This window comes from Sturnus vulgaris, chromosome 21 (genome assembly GCF_052056855.1).
Source record: "Sturnus vulgaris isolate bStuVul1 chromosome 21, bStuVul1.hap1, whole genome shotgun sequence".
In the NCBI taxonomy this organism is placed as follows: Eukaryota; Metazoa; Chordata; class Aves; order Passeriformes; family Sturnidae; genus Sturnus; species Sturnus vulgaris.
Window position 1 is genome coordinate 5,918,917 of NC_142263.1, and position 16,305 is coordinate 5,935,221.

The 16,305-nt window shown below is 61.0% G+C and overlaps 2 protein-coding genes across 3 annotated transcripts; one reads left to right on the forward strand and one right to left on the reverse strand.

Moving 5' to 3' along the window:
- Window positions 1-136: 136 nt before the first annotated feature.
- On the forward strand, window positions 137-9,746 carry RASL10B (RAS like family 10 member B). 2 transcript variants are annotated; one of them, XM_088176868.1, is made up of 4 exons: window positions 137-852; window positions 3,725-4,057; window positions 6,502-6,546; window positions 6,923-9,746. In XM_088176868.1, the coding sequence occupies exons 2-4, from the start codon at window positions 3,842-3,844 to the stop codon at window positions 7,313-7,315; spliced, it is 654 nt and encodes a 217-aa protein (XP_088032994.1). In that variant the 5' UTR covers window positions 137-852; window positions 3,725-3,841; the 3' UTR covers window positions 7,316-9,746. The 2 variants fall into 2 exon arrangements, with proteins under 2 accessions (XP_088032994.1, XP_014731921.1); XM_014876435.2 differs by having other exon boundaries at window positions 138-852; window positions 6,422-6,546.
- A 2,595-nt stretch (window positions 9,747-12,341) lies between these two features.
- Window positions 12,342-14,861, reverse strand: LOC106853252 (GAS2-like protein 2A). The gene is made up of 5 exons (XM_014876387.2): window positions 14,735-14,861; window positions 14,275-14,644; window positions 13,416-13,654; window positions 13,148-13,255; window positions 12,342-12,640 (listed from the first exon to the last, which is right to left on the reverse strand). The coding sequence occupies exons 2-5, from the start codon at window positions 14,630-14,632 to the stop codon at window positions 12,500-12,502; spliced, it is 846 nt and encodes a 281-aa protein (XP_014731873.2). The 5' UTR covers window positions 14,633-14,644; window positions 14,735-14,861; the 3' UTR covers window positions 12,342-12,499.
- Window positions 14,862-16,305: the final 1,444 nt, after the last annotated feature.

Below are 16,305 nucleotides of genomic sequence, written 5' to 3' on the forward strand. Positions count from 1 at the left end.
CCTTGGACTCGTGTCGCTGAGACTGGGATAAACCTCCCAGCCAGCAGGGACGTGCCGGCATCCAGCCCCACTCCCCTCCCCCCCCTCCTCGTATATTAAATTTCACACATAAAACTGCAACTGAAGAGCATCTCGGAGGGAGCTGCTAAAAATAGCCCCGAGGCTGGAGCCTGAATTGTGCGGGAGAGTTCATGTGCAGCCCGATCCCTGCGCTCTCCCAGAAACATTCCAGAGCTCGGCGCTGCTTTATGGCGATGCGGGGAAGGGGAGCAGCATCTCGGGCTGGTAATAACCCCAGGGCCACATAAACATTTCCCCTGCTGCGAACATCGGGCGGCTCTGCAGGGAAATAACGCCCAGATCTCTGCCAGCCCGGCTGTAATGTGGGACACGGCGAAGGGGCTGTGAGCCCCTTTGCCTGGTGCTGATGCCAGGCTGGCACAAAGGCTGTACCACGTTTTGCCAGCTGCCCTTGTGCTCCCCAGCCGTGGGGCTGTCTGCCGTCCCTTGTCCCCCAGGAGGGACGTGGCATTGTGTTTCCACTTGCACCCCCTCCTCACCCTGGAGAGGAGCCCCCGGAGATGATGTTTTTTCCCAGCCAAAGGTGCTGACGAGGCTGGGGGGAGCCCGGCCGAGCTGTCGCCAGTGCTCGGGCTCAGCCAAGCCCGTGTGATCGCAGCCAGACCTGTGCAGACACCTCGGTGCTCGCTGGTGTCACAGGGAGCCGGACTGAGCTTTGGGGTCTGTTTCGAGGAGCAGAGAGGTGCAGGGAGTCCATCAGCAGCGCGTCCCGAGAGCCTGGACCATGTTCCTGGAGGTGCAGCCAGCATCTTCCGTCTGTCCAGCACGCAGGTAAATGCTCCGTGCGGGGTGACCCAAAAATGCAGACACTGCAACAGAAATGTCCCTCCTTTGGTGGGGCCTGCAGCCAGCCTGGGCTCAGGGTGCCCCCCGGGCACAGAGAAACCCCCAGCCCTGCCCGCGGGCACAGGAGGAGGGGAAGCGATGTGCCCAAGAGCACAGCGAGCAGCGGTGTCGGAGGAGGGAAAGACTCCCTGGGAGGGGTCCTGCCCACCTCCCCGGAGGAGTCCGGCCCGTGGGACTCGTCCCGGGTGGGCATGAGAGCACGGATGCCGCGGGGCGCCGGGGAGGGAAGGGGTGACGGCGCTGCACCCAGCACACTGCAGGGGGGACATGGGAGGGTCTTTTCCCATCGGCGCCTCCCCAGAGCCCCGGGAGAAGCCGGTGTCTCTGCTGGATTCCTGCGGCTCGCTCTGGGCATTCGCTGCCTCCTTCCCCCGCTGCTGCCTCCTTTCCTCCCGGGCACTGCCCGCATCCTTCTCCGGGCATCCTCTGCATCCCTGCCTGGGCAGAGCCTCCTTCTCTCCCCGGGCGCTGCCTGCATCCCTGCCGGAGCTCTGCCTCCCTCCCTCCATCCCTCCCGAGGCGCTGCCCGCCTCCCGCCTGGGCATCCCCGCCATCCCACCGGGCGCTGCCTCCATCCCTGCCCGGGCACCGCCGGCCCCCCCGCCGTGCCCCGGCCGGGCTCCCCGCTCTCCGCCGCCGCCCCCCGGTGTCGCCGCGCCGGGCGGGGGCCGGGCCGGGCCGGGGCTCTGCAGCGGGGCCGCCCGCCCCGAGCCGGGCTCGCCGCATGGCTCCGCCGCCCGCCGGGGCGCCGCCGGCCCGGGCCGCCGCTGCCAGGTACGGAAGGGCAGGACGGGGGGGCAAAGTTACCGCTGGGCACGGTTGGGGGTGGCTGGGATGAAGGGACAAGGGGGTCGGTCCCCAGCGAAAGTTGAGCGCCGGTGCTCTCCGCTCCCCTTCGCCCGCCGGCACGGTGGCTGCGGGTGTCGTCTCCCCTCGGCATCCCCCGATCACCTCCAGCAACCCCGCGGGCCGGCGGGGCTGCGCTGCCCGCCGCGGCCGGAGCATCCCCGGGAGGGTCTGGATGCGGGGGGTGCGGGGGTGCGGGATGTGGGGTGAGGGATGTGCGGTGAGGGATGTGCGGTGAGGGATGTGGGGTGAGGGATGTGGGGTGCGGGATGTGCGGTGAGGGATGTGCGGTGAGGGATGTGCGGTGAGGGATGCTGCCGCCGCCCCCGCCCTGCGAGGTTCAGGGGTTGCTCTTTCCAGTGCCCCAGGCGTGGCAGCATGGCCAAGGTCGCAGCGGGGGCCGGAGCCTCCTTCCCGGGAGCCCCCTGCGAGCCCCCGCCCGGCCCTGCAGCCCGCGGAGCCCGGCCTGGCGCTGAGCGCCCGGGGACCCGCGGCTGGTCCCTGCTCCACCACCCCCATCGTGGGGTGCCCCGAGGGGTCCCCCTGCTGCGCCTCCGTTTCCCATAGCAGCTGCTTGTAGGGTCGGGGACCATCAGGTCGGCCTCTGATGTTTTTGGGGTGCGCTGTCCCCGCGTGCCAGCACAGAGGGTGGTGAGGTTCTGGCGGAGGCTCAGCCCGTGCGCCAGTTCCAGGCAGCCCTGCGGGCACTGGGTTTCCAGTTGTGTCGCTCCATCACCCTCTGGCCCCGCAGAGGAGCTGGGGACGCTGCTGGGAGGAGGAAGGGTTTGTGGGGACGGGGCTGTCCCTGCAGTGACAGTGCTGTCTGCTGGTAGGGTCGGGCCTGTGGGCTCTGGCACCCCCCATTTCCCTGCATCTGGCACAGAAACATTCCCACTGCCCGGGCTGGGGACAGCCAGCAGCACGGGGGACAGTGCCAGCAGCACGGGGGGACAGGATCCCCAGTCCTGGTGTGAGGGGGGTGAGGATGGTGTGAGCCATGGCCCAGCTTGGCCACTTCAGCACCCAGCAGTGGGAACCTCTGTACCCAGGCTCCCCCTGGGATAAATAATCTCCATCAAACAGGCAGAACAGGATGTTTGAACCTGACACTTTCAGCTGCTGCCCTGCACTTCGTGGTTGGTTTTTAGGGAAAATGAACCAGAGCGTCAGAAACTGGTCAAAGCATCCACACTTTGTGACAAAGCACAAGCTGCTTCCTAGAGATGAGAGCGAGTGAAAATGGGACCCATCCCCTGGCCCTTGCCGTCCCCATCACGGCTCCTGGATGTGATGGCACCCAGTGCCAGCGGGTGTTTGGACTCCTCAGACTCAGCTCCCACATCCCTGTGTGTGGGTTATCCCCCCGTGTCCCCCCACACGTGGGCTCTGCCCCGGCTCCCTCCGGCCTCAGCACTTGCGGTGGCTCTGGGCTCACCCTGTCAGCTGGCTCACAAATGAGTCCCCATCAAGTTAATTGCCCAACCGCTCAAAGCCTGAAACCGTTCAAGCTGTCGCTCGCAGGCGCAGAGCGATCTCCCCCCGCCCGGCAAAGCCAATTCCGGCTGTCCAAGCCGAGGGAAGATGGATTCCCCGGCTTGGGGCAGCACTGGGAAGGAGCAGCTGGTGACAGTGGCCATGGGTTGAGTCCCCGGCACAGCCTGGGACCCTGCTGCTGCCGGGCTGAGCAAACCCTGAGCCACAGACAGACCCTTTCCTTGTTCTGGTGCTGAAAGCGCTGAATGTGCCTGTGAGAACCTTCCTAGAATGAAGTTCCCTCAAATGCTGGCTCTCCTTGGTTGCTGGGGTGGGAGGCTCCAAGGGGGACCCTGAGGTCCTGCAGTGTCCCTGGGTTCAAGGACAGCTCCTGCTTGAAAAAAAAACCACCCTGGAGCAACACCGGGGTAACTCAGGGTGTCTCCCAGACCTGACCAGCTTCTCCTTGGCCTTGCAGTGACGGGGAGCCCCGGAGGGGAAATGCATCCTGAATGGGGCTGAGGCCCCCTGCTCGGGAATATGCAGCCTCGGCACCGCGGAGGCAGCACCAGGGCAGCGGCCGGCGCGCAGCGGGATGGTGGCAACCTTCAAGATCGCCGTGCTGGGAGCCCAGGGCGTGGGCAAGAGCGCCATAGTCCGGCAGTTCCTGTACAACGAGTTCAGCGAGGTGTGCGTGCCCACCACGGCCCGCCGCGTCTACCTGCCCGCCGTGGTCATGAACGGCCACGTCCACGACCTGCAGATCATGGACTTTCCCCCCATCACCGCCTTCCCTGTCAACACCCTGCAGGTAGGGGGGCACCCGAGGGGGCCTCCACCTCCGGGGGTCTGCGGTTACCTCCGTGGGCTTTTGTGTTAAACTCTGTGGGGTTCCAGTTCTGCCTTTTTGGGGGATGCTTCTCCCTCCACTTAGTGAGGGTTTGTGTCCTCATGGATGCTGGCTGAGCAGGTCCAGGAGAAAGTGTGTTTTAAAGTTTGGTGACAGCAAACACAAGAGAGATGGCATCCCACTCCAAGGAGTGTGGTTCTGGCATTGCCCACGGCCACATCCAGCTGGGATCATGGAGCACTGGGATCCAGTTCTGTGGCTGTCAGAGCCAACAGCAGAGCATTCAAATGGAAACCAGGAGTTCCTGGGGAGCCAGAGCCCTGATGCACCCACTGTCCCCTCCTGGGAGTGGCCATCACCCCCTCCAGCATTGCCTGGGCTTGTTACTGGAGCTCTGAACCGACGAGCTCCTCCTCTACCCCCTCAGGTGCTTCCAAAGCACCCCCAAAAGGCAGTGTGGGTTTGGAAAGTGTTGCCACCAGTGCCAACAACTTCTGGATGGAGTTGACGGGGGAAAAGGGGATTTTAAGCTCATGCCATAGCCTCAGGGGCACAAGTTGTGTCACCAGTGTGGGAAAAGGAGCTGGAGGTTCCCAGCTGTGGCTGCAGCCACGCTGGAGGGCAGTGCCACCAGTGGGGCCACCTCAATTAGTTACAGTGTCCCTGTCTCCAGCAGGGATGGGGTCACAGGGGGCATGTTGTGCTCCAAGAGTCCCTGTGCCATCAGGCAGGAGGTGAAGTGAGCACTCCAGGGGTGAGGAGAAGGTTTAAAAATTAATGGGTGAGTGCAGGGAATGAAAGGTCAGCATGAGCAACAGCCCGAAATAGCAAAGGATAATTTATTGACACGGCAGCCGATGCTCACACACTCCATTAACTCCCTGCCTTGCTGCACTCCAGAGGAGGCGGCCGGTGGGAACAGATGGAGGTTTCCAGGGAAGAGAGGTTGATCAGAGGGATGGATCCGAGGGAAAAGGAGGGGGCCATGGTGAGGGATACGGCTCTGTCTGCTGGGAAACATCGCTGGACTCAGCTCCGTGCCAGGAGAAGCATCCCTGCAGTGCTGTCCTGGAAGAGGAGCAGGAGCAGTGGCTCTCTGACATCCTGCTCCCGCAGTGCAACACTTCTCCAGCTCAAGCATCCCGGGAAACCTGCACTGCGTGAGGAAAACCATCCTGACATCAGCGCCGGAGCAAGCTGCCCCCAGCAGGGTGAAATAGCTGCAGTTTGTTGTCTCCCAGATGTGTCAGGACTCAGAATAACCCAGAGGCTGCTGCTCCAGCCTCCTGTGTCTCTGAGCCTGAGGATGTCCCCAGCATCTCCCCTCGGAGGACAGGGAGGGGCTGTGTCACTCTGCTCCCTCCCAGCTCCTTCCTGCACTGCCCACCGTGACCGAGACCAGCCCACATCCCCAGACTCCCCTTTCCTCATCTCATTCTGGTTATAAACTCAGGGAGGGCTGATTCATGGCTCTGAAGGGGTTTGCTCAGGGAGAAGTGATGCCTTTCCTCCCTGGAGAATCTTTCTCCTTTCCAGAGGCACTCAGGAGGGTTTTGCAGTGCTGCCTGCAGGGGCTGCAGTTCTCGGTCCCACTGCTGGGATGGGAAAGTGCCTGAAGTGAGGCAGATTTTCACTCTTATAGCATGGAAAAAAAAAAAAAATCCCGTTTTTCCCAGAAACCCAAGGGTTTCCTAACAGCATTAATTTCTTACAGCTCCAGATTTTGGCTGTAGAGAGGCCACTCCTGCCTGCCTCTGCCCTGGATCCACATCTTGCTCTGGCAGACTCAGTTCCTGAGCAGCCTCTGCTCCTCTTCTGCCTCCATGTCCCCTCCAGACAGACCTGCTGTCACCTTCCTTCTCTGACCCATAGAGCTGCTGATGCATCATCCTGAGACCTCAGCTGGGGCTCAGCATCCTCCTCACCTGCCCTGCCCCCAAAACCAGGGTGCATCACTAATTAACACAGCTGATTAGCAGCTCTGGAGGATGAAGCTCTTACACGCAGGGCAGGGGGCTACATTCAGCCCCACTCCCAGCTCAGCACTGCGCTGAAATTAGGCTGCAGCCCTCACTCAGGAGTGGAACTGGGGCTGACAAATCCTGATACCTCTCCCCTGGGTTAACAAGGGGGATAAGGGATTCTCCCCAGAGCTGTGGGGGCAGACAGATGGGTCAGGGCAGAGCAGAGGTGGGTGCTGGGTGTCGGGGCAGGGGAATGTGCAGCCTCCTTGGGGTGCCCATCCCCAGGGCAGGGCAGTGCAGGGCATCCCGCAGGCACAGCAGAAGGGCTGAGCCAGGATTGATCCCTCTCTGCACCTTGCAGGAGTGGGCGGACGTGTGTTGCAGGGGGCTCCGGAGCGTCCATGCCTACATCCTGGTCTATGACATCTGTTGCTTTGACAGCTTCGAGTACATCAAAACCATCCGCCAGCAGATCCTGGAAACAAGGTAGGGATGGCTTTTGGATGGTGCATCCCCACGGTGGTAGAGCCCCACGGCTCCTGGCAAGGGAGTATGGCATGAAGGGGGAATGTCAGAGATGAGATATTAGACTGGCACGAAGCCCCTTTGCAGCGATGGCAGCCCAAAAACCAAGAGAAGAGCAGGACCCCAGGCAGGTATCCCCTGTGGGTGAGCCCTGAGTGAGCAGCTGGAGATGGCATGAAGGTGGCTGGCCATGGAGAGGGACAAGGGGACAAGGCACGCTGCACTTGGCGAGCCACAGCCAAGAGCCCGTTTGGGTTGGGGTGAGCTCTGCGGGCCGCTGGGCTGTCGCGCTGTGCCCCGTCCCCTCCCATCCTCTCTCACCGCCCGCCCTCCCCAGGGTCATCGGCACCTCGGAGACGCCCATCATCATCGTGGGCAACAAGCGGGACCTGCAGCGGGGCCGGGTGATTCCGCGCTGGAACGTCTCCAACCTGGTGAAGAAGACGTGGAAGTGCGGCTACATCGAGTGCTCGGCCAAGTACAACTGGCACATCCTGCTGCTCTTCAGCGAGCTCCTCAAGAGCGTGGGCTGCGCCCGCTGCAAACACGTCCACACCACCATCCGCTTCCAGGGCGCCCTGCGCAGGAACCGCTGCACCATCATGTGAGCCCCCCCTGCCCCCAGGGACCCCCGGACCCGCCTCTGGGGCAGCCCAGCCTCGGGGACCCCGGCGGTGCCGCTCCCAGGGCGCTGGGAGCCGTGCTGGAGGCACCCCGGGGGTTGCGGTGACATTTGGGGACAGGGCACTTGGGCAGGTGATGCAGTGGCCAGGCTGCCTGGGGATGGTGAGGGGTGAGGGAGGTCCTCGGTTAAATCCTTGAGCTCCCTCCAGATTTCCAGTGCTTGAGGCCAAATCCATCCCAGGGGGGTGTAAGGGCACTGGAGGGTGGAGGAGATGCCTCAGAGGGTGCCCAGATTTTGGTTGATGGTTCATCCTTGCCCTGGCAGCACAGGGGCAACGCTTGCTGCTGCCTGCCTGCCGTCACCTGCTCCTGGAAGGGAATTATCCAGCACCTGTATCCCGGTGTTCTGGGGGTGGTTCTGTCTCTGGGGCATAGGGAAACAGGAGCCCTGCTTTTTCCCTTGTGGAGCTGGGATTTCTCCCTGTGGAGGGCAGAGCAGCCAGGTTTCATGGGCTGTCTTTTGACTCAGTCGGGTCAGATTTCCAGGCGGAATTTCTGGATGAAAGCAAGAAAGGGGAAACAAACTAAGTCCCAATCCTGCTGCTGATACCCCAGGAGCTGCGTTCTGCCTTCCCAGGGCTCTGAGCTCCCCTGTGCCCCAGCACAGCCCGGGAAGGCTTCTCCTCCCCGCCAGCCTGTGAACACCAAATAATCTGGGAACGCTCCTTGCCGGGCAGGTCACCCCTCTGCTACCTCTCGCCCTGGGCTCAGCAGGTGACCGGCTTTGCACGGCTCCACCCCAGCCCCCGGGGTGTCCCGGGCAGGTGGGCAGCCCCTGTGCCACCGCAGCCACCGGCAGTGCCACCAGGTCCCACCCCCCGGGTTTTCCCCAGGGATGTCGCCTCCATCCCGGTGGGACGCGGCCGTGGCAGCAGCAGGGAGTTGGAGCAGCACTTCCAGTTGCATTCTTGGGGTTTTTTTTTCTTTCTGCATATCCCTAATAGGAAAGTGAGCCCCCCATTTTTTAATTATTGTTATTTTTTAATCTTCTGGTTTATGTTTGCACCAGAGTTGCAGCTCGCCTGCATCCTGCCCTACAGGGCGGGTTGGCAAAGGGCAGCCCCTGTTGGGAAATGATGATGGGGTGGTGAAAAGTGAGCAAGAGGCCGAGGGGGTCGTGGTTTCTCCATGGCTGGTCCCTGTGAAACACAGGGAGACACCATCCTCCCGTCCTGAGGCGGGATCTGTGTCTGATCCATCCTCCAGCAAATCCATCTCGGTGATTCCTGCTGTAGCAAGGAGCTGGAGGGGCTCAGCGCTGCTCTGGGCAGCAGAACAGGACACCCAGCCCTCACTCCCACCACAGCCGGGTGTCCGTGGCCCAGCAGCTCCACTGTGCTCTTGGAAATGCTTCCCATTAAAGCATCTCCAGCTGAGCTCCAGTGCCTCTCACCGCCCCATCCCTGTGCCAGGGCTGGGGCTTCATCCTGCCCCTCCCTCCCTGCTTAGGGAATCAAACCCCCTGCTCCAAAATTTTTTTAAAAAAAAAAAAAGGGGGAAAAAATTAGGAAAGGTAATGGGGGACATGTGTCCATCTCAGCTGGGAAGGGCAGTGGCATTTGTCACCATCCCTTGCCTTCATGGCAAACCTGGCTTCCCCATCCAAGCTCATCCTGTCAGGATTTATTAACACGTGTAAGTCCACTTATCGATCTCTGGCTAGAGCTTTATCCCTCCAAATTGTCTGAGAAGGAAATTCCTTGGTAAATGCTAATAATAAAGCATTTATGAAGTGCTCCAATGTACACATATCAACGACTAAGCCAATACATTGTTTGTTATAACCCTGTAGCCTGCAGTTTATAGCACAATTAGTTACAGGTTTTTATAGCATCTATTTAGTATTTTGAAGAAAAAAAAAAGGTTATAAATATAATTGTTATATTCTACTGTACTTTATAGACAGAGGAAGTTATATTAGTAATAATAACAACTCTCACTGCTTCGACAGCATTTCCCAGCTCCCGGGAAAACGAGGGCTACCAAGAGCTACTTTCCCAAGAGCCCAGGAAGGGGTGGGTGGTGGTGGTGGCACCCTGGGGGCAGGCAGGGAATCCCAGGCAGGAAGATCCGAGGTGTCCAGGCGCAGGGATTGGAGCACACGGGAGCACGGCAGCAGCCACGAGCGCCCTACTCACACCTTACTACAGATTTACAACTCGCCCAACACCACCCTGGTCCTGCTGAGAGCAACCTGGGCCTGGCACAGCCTGGGATGTCCCCAGGGCAGTGCCAGGTTTCTGCCCCCGTGCTCGTGGAGGTGATGCCTGGGTTTGGTTCAGCCCCACCAAGGATTCTTCCCTCTCCCTCTCTCCCTCCTCCTGCCCCACTGAGCATCCCAGTTGCCTGGACTTGGCTTTCCTTTCCTCCCTGGACTCCTTTTTGGAGATTCTCGAGGTGTCGACACCGCCTGTGATGCCCTGCACCTCCTTCTTTGAAATTGAATTAAAAATCAGGTCTGTCCCCCTTGCTCTGTACCAGCCTCAGGAGTGTTTTTGCCAGCAGGTTTTGCATTCCAGGAGTCCCAGCGCTCACAATTGCTGCTCCTCTGCAGGGAAGTGGGGCTGATTTCATCCTCTCATGGAAAATGGGGCTCTCTTGGGCCTTGTGGGGTTCTCAGAGGGACGTTTGCTGTGCCCACATCAGATTATCCTCTCTCCCTTCCCACCCACACAGAAAAGATGTGGAAATAGAAGAGCTTTGGTTTATCTCTATTGCACAAACAGCATTGCTGGGTCCGTGGCTGTGAGCCCAGAGTGCAGCAGAGGCTGCTGTGACCCTCGGTGACATCCATCACCCCAGAAGGGACCACAGCCACCACGGGGTCAGCAAGGGTCCTCTCCTGGGACATCCTGACCTGAGTGACCCAAGCAGGCTCTTGGAGCTGTCAGACACGAGGCTCACTGGCCCCATGGTGCAGAATGGGGAACATTGAGGTAAGGGATGGTTTTAATGGATGTCAAGGGTGGGGTGTCCCCACTTCAGGGGGGGCTAAACCCCTCTCCTGCAGAGAGCATCCCATTCTCTCCATTTGGGGCTGGATTTTTCCGCCCAAACCAGTACAGAAGTGCCTGCTTAGCAGGATTACCAGTACAGAAAAAAAATCCATTGGGAAGGAGGGGGTGCAGCTCTGAAAGTGAGGTGGAATCCCCCGGGGTTGCCTGGGAGCAATCCCAGTGTGCTGCCCTTGGGATCCTCGGGCACTGCAGCTCCAGTTTCAGCTCCAGCACCGCTCCCACCTTTGGGGGGAGGAGTCTGTCTGTCCGTCCATCCGTCCATCCCCACCGACTCTCGGGGTGGGCTCAGACCCACGACTCCTCATCATCCTCGCTCAGCCAGGTGCCGCTGTCACCCGGGGACAGTTTGGCCGTGGGGCGTGTGCTGCCGGTCTGGGGGGCTCGGGGGGGCCCCGGGGGACGGTGCTGGCCCCGGGGGGCAGGGGGGCGATGCCCCAGCGGGGTGGGGATGCGGGAGGGGCGCTTGCCCGGCCTGTGGTCCCGCCGGGGACGCACCTTGGGCCGCAGCTTCAGCTTGTAGATGGAGGGGACACGCTCGGGCTTCTTCAGGCACCGCCGGGGCTTGGCGGCGTGGTTGGCCCTGGGTCCCCGCGGGGTCTGGCCCCCCAGTCCCGGCTGCTCTGCCTCCCCCGGGGCTGGGAGCTGCGGGACAGCTCCTGCGGGTGTTTTGGGGACCTGGCTCCGCGTCCCCACAGGGCGCAGGGGCTGCGGCCCGCGGGACAGCTCCTCCACCACCCTGTCATAGCCGGGGAGCTGCGTGTTCCCACAGCACCCCCGCAGCCCCTCGGCCCCATTGCCGCAGGCACCCCCGGCTCCATGCTCTGGCACCCGCGGTCCCTCGGCACCCCCAGCCCTTGTGTTCGGGGCTGGGTGGCACTTCCGTGTCCCCTGGGGACCGTCCCCAGCGGCACAGACCTTGCACCCCTCTGCAGGGAGGCCCAGAGGGGTGGGGGGCCGGGACGTGGCCGGGCTGGCTTTGATGGAGGATTTAACTCTGCTGTCCAGTTTCGGGGGTTGGCTGGAGGAATTTCGGGGTGAGGGCTGTGGGCCCCGGCCAATGGCTCCCTGTCGCCCTTCCCGTGGGCTTTTCAGGCTCTGTGAGTCTCCCGGGGCATCCCGGTGTGAGGAGGAGGCACGGACCTTTAGGGGACTGGGGGCTCGAGGTGTCACTGTGGTGGGTGCCCTCGTTTCCTGTGGCCTGGCAGCCACTACAGATGATTTTGCTCCTTGCTGGGCCCTTCTTGGAGGTGCTGGTACCGTCCGTGGGCTGGGAGCTGCGGACCTGCCCCGTGCCGGTGCCACAGGGGTGGTTTTCCCTGGGCTGGTCCCTTGCGGTGCCCTGGGGACCCCCGAGCCGTTCGGGAGGCTCAGCCGGGACGGGGTGGGTGCCCGGCCCCCCGCCCCGTGCCCAGGGGAGCAGGATCGAGCAGGTGACCGGGATGGTGGCGGCTGCCTCCCCAGAGGGACAGCGGGTGGCTCCCGCATCCTGCAGGGACAGAGAGCGGAGAGGAGCAGGGAGCTGCTGCATCCCGCCCCATCCCCCCTGGAGCTGGGCACCTCCAGAAGGGACGGGGGGGGAAATTTCGAGGATGTGAGAAAAACTGCTCTGAAGTCAGGCAGTTTGGGGCACGAAGCATCTCTGCACCACTTACCTGCCCGAAGGGACCCTGCGGGGCTGCGCTGGCTCCCGGTGAGGGCTGGCACCCTGCTGGCGACCCGAGCTCTCTGTCGAGGGGGTGGCAGGGGACCGGGGGCCGGGGGGCACACGGCCCCCCCAGGTGACGGGGGGCAGGGGGCTCTGGGAGCGGCTGACCAGCAGTGCGGGCTGGGGGCTGCGGGCGGCCGGGCACAGCCGCACCTCGTGCTGCACTTGCTGCTGCGGGCTCCGGGCTTTGCAGGATTGTTTGTGAGCTGTGGGGACAATGCGGAGGGCTCAGCACCCCTGTCCACTGCACCCACCCCCGGGTGCAGCCCACCCAGCCATCGCTCAGCATTCAGCACCCCGAGGGTGCCGGCAGAAAGCTGCGCTCCCTGCAAAGTGGTTTTTGGGGTCTGGCTCCATCCAAAAGTCTTCCATGACCTCTAGTGGCCACCAAAGCCAAAGAAAGTCCCCAAAACCCGACATTCCTGGGCAAAATAACGAGGCATGGCTGTACCAAGCCGCCCGTTCCTGTAAACGTCCCCGAGAAGCATCGAGACCAACCACAAACCCCTCACCCCTCACCCAGCCGCGGGGTTTGGGGACGCGGGGACTCACAGAGCGAGGTACAGCGACACGGGTCGTGCTTGTCCAGGTAATGCTCCAGCGTGTCCCAGCCGCCCCCGACCCGCACCATGACGTGCTGCCGCAGGATCTGCACGGGAATGTCCAAGCCATGGGACACCAGCAGCCTGGGGGTGCCAAGCTCGGCCGGGCTTCGAGAGCTGTGGGCTGTGGCACACCAAGTGCCACCAGGTGTCCCAAAGGACGGCTGCGTCCCTGGCTCAGCTCCTGCGGCCATCCCGACAGGTTTATTTCATCACCACAAGGAAGGAATCCTTTTGGAAAATCTTTTGGAAAACCTTTGTCATGTGCTGAGTTCCTTGGCCAGGCTCAGGATTCAGAGCATCCCAGCGTTCCCATTGCTGGGTGAGACCAGGCTTTGACTCTGGGGGATGTCAGGTTTTGTCCCACATGCATGGATGGTTAAATCCATACCAACATCTATCGCAGGGCTGAGCTTCCCTGCTGCCCTGCTTTGGGAACAATGGTCGCAACTCTCCCAAGGGCCCCTTCTGGGGGATTATGGAAAAGGGGTCATGGCAGCAGAGCAGAATTCCTGATGTTTTTCCCCCAAAAGCACAGGGTGAAGCAGACTCACTCGGACAAAGATGAGGGTGTCAGAGCCCCCCACACGGTATTTCCCTTCCGAGATCTTGATCATGGGGAACTGGACAGGGCAGGTACAGCGGCTCACCAGGTGCTGGACCTGCAGGCAGCAGGGATGGGCCCTCACCAGGGCTGCTGGGAAAGGTCCTGGGGCAGCCATGCCCATCCCCATCCATCTCCATGTCCATCCCCATCCATCTCCATGTCCATCCCCATCCATCTCCATGCCCATCCCCATGCCCCCCCATGCCCCTCTGTACCATCTGGTCGAGGTTGTTGAGGTCCCGTGGTGTCCTGGGGGGCCGGGCCAGGGCTGTGTCCATGGGAGGCAGGTCCAGCTCCTGCCTGATCTCCTCCTCGATCTCCTCCTCCATCTGCACCAGGGTGGGAGCCCGCATTCCGAAGCGGGAAGCGTGGCGTGCCAGCTCCAGCAGGCACAGCACGAAGTTCTTCTCGTTCTTCCTCAGCACCAAGTCCTCAGTCTCGAACATCAGGACATCTGGGCAGGGCAGGGCTGGACTGAGCCAGGGCTGCCACGTGGGGATGTGGACAAAGGGGATGGGGGGCACAGATGGAGTCAAAACCCACCCAGAAGGGTGGAGCCCTTCACTGGAGCCATCCCACCAGGAATATGGCTGGGTTCAACAAGAGTTGGGATAAAGGATAAAGAGGAAGAGCCTTTCCTTTTGGGCATCTACAGCCACAAAACTCAGTGTCTGAGTGCCCTGAGGATGTCTTGCTCTGTGCCATTCCCCTTCCTGGGCATCCATGGTGGTAGGACAGGGTGACAGATGCTTTGCTCAGAGCCAGGACTTCTCCTGCTGTCCTTAGGGCTGGGATCGAGCTGTGCCTGGCAGGGACACACTGTGCCATCCACCCTTTCCTTTTCCATTCCTCCTGTGCGTATTTGCACCCAATCAAACACTCCAGCCATGTGCCAGCACCCCGAAAAGCTGCTGCCAAGCCTTTAAGACCTTGCACAAGGAATGCCAGCTCAGCGATGCAGGCACATGGTGCTGTCCCATGCCAGGGTGGCGCTGGGTTTGGGAGACACATGGGAAAACATGGATAGGCTGGAGGGGACTTGAACATGGGGACATGGGACAGCTGGAGCCCTACCTTTGATATCCATTTCCTTCCTGCACCACTGGATGAAGTTGGAGACGTTGTCCCTGGCCTGGAAGGTGCCTGGCTGTGCCGTGAGGTTGCAGGTGACACCAGTGGTGGGCAGGTGGAGGTGCTGGGCCACGTCAGGGCAGGCACGGGTGAACTCCCCGGCCACCTGGGTGACGTGGTTGGCGTGGGAGCAAAGCACAGCCCCAGTCTCCAGCACCTCCAAGAAGGTGCCCACCTCGATGTCAAGGTCGTAAAGCTCCTTCAGCCACTCTGCCAGGTCCTCCTTCATGGCGTACAGGTACTGCTCGCTGGACTGGTAGGGACGGATGCTCCGTGCCCCCGTGCCCGGTGTGCCCCACATTCTGCCATAAGACTGGGAGGAGGTTGAGGGAAAAGGATGATGGGGACGTGGGCAGCTGTCCCAGCCCTGTCCCCAGCCCACCTCCCCGGCAGCCACACTCACCTGGTGCCACTTGTTCCCTGCCACAGGGGGTGGTGACACTGTCCCGGTGTCCAGAGCCCTTCTGGGGTCCCAGGGCTGTAATGCTGCTGGGGAGAGGAAATCACCCTGCTGGGCAGTGGGTGTTTTGTTTCCTTCCCAAGTGCTGCTCCTTGGTGACAAGGGACTGGCTGCAAACACTCCCTGTTAACCCTTCAGCACCTGCTCCTCTGTCACAGCCCAGCTCCTCCCCAGCCATGCCAGGGGTGGATTTTCCCCCCAAGGGCAGGAAGGAGTTAGAGAGCAGCTCATCAGCACCCAACTTGCTCCCAACCATAGGAGGGGGCTTCCCCCTTCCCAAAACCCCTACACCCACCTCCACCACGGGTGAGGTGACCTGAGGGCCATAAGGTGCATCTTCAGGGCAACCTCAAGGTGAGAAGGGTTTATTTTCACAGCCACTTTTGGGCTTTCTCTGCTCTGTGCTCCCTTCCCTCATTGCCCACAGCAGCGAGGTCTTTGGCAAAAGCCAAGCTCCTGCAGGGCTGGAGTGACTTTAAGGAGTTGGGGCTTTAAGGAAATAACTGCACATGAGTGGGCACCTCTGGGAATGTGGGATACTCCCTCCACAACCCAGGCCTTGCAGAGCTGCCACATAACCCAGGTACTTCTGCAAAAAACAAATCTACCAGGGAACTGTTAGTGCCTCAGGACTAAAACAGAGCCTCTCCTGGGCTTTGTGGGTTTCCTTGCTGTGTGGGGGGACCCATCCTCTCCCTGGAGCCAGCTGCTGATGTCACTGCAGGTCACTGTCCAGCTGGGGTCATTTTGGGGGAGGGAATACAAGAATCCCAGCTATTCTGTCTGGGGAATGTGTGGCAGGCTGGAGGAATCTCTGCCTGATGTGCCCAGCCAGGGAGCCCAGCAGGAGAAAAGAACCCTTGAGAGGCTGGATTTCCATCCAGGGCACCCAGTGGGGTGGATTGAAAGGCTCAGGGTGTGAATTCACCTCCCCCAGACCCCCCCAAATCGATGGGGTACAGGTGACACAGTAGAGTGACCCCTTCTGCCTCTGCCAGCAATGCTGAGCCCAGCCCCAGCCCTGCAGCATCACAGGGCCCCAGGGCATCCCACGGGACACAGCCCCAGGAAACACAGGGCAGCAAACCAGGGAAGAGATGGAAAACCCAAAAAGGGGAGAGGATTTGAGGTAGTCCCATCCTCAGCCTCCAGTCACGCAGCACACGGGATGCCTGGCTTTCTCCTAAGGGGGCAGGAAAAGGGATAATCAATTAATTCAGCCTGGGGAAAAAACCTATTAACACATCCCAAAGCATGGAAAAATCCTCAGTAATTTGAGATGAAGTAGGAAAGAAAATTTTCATGTTTTCATCACCATCGAGTTTTCAGTGGGATCCATCTCCCCTCTTTGATCCTGTGAGCATGAAAGCTGAGGCCAAATTCAGCCATCCCTACTCCAAACCCAAACACCCACAGGCATCTTAAACACAACCCTGTCAGGAAACTGGAGATTTGACTTAAAAAAAACCCCAAACCCAAAGTGTGACATGAAAACAAGCACAAATCCCAGGGCC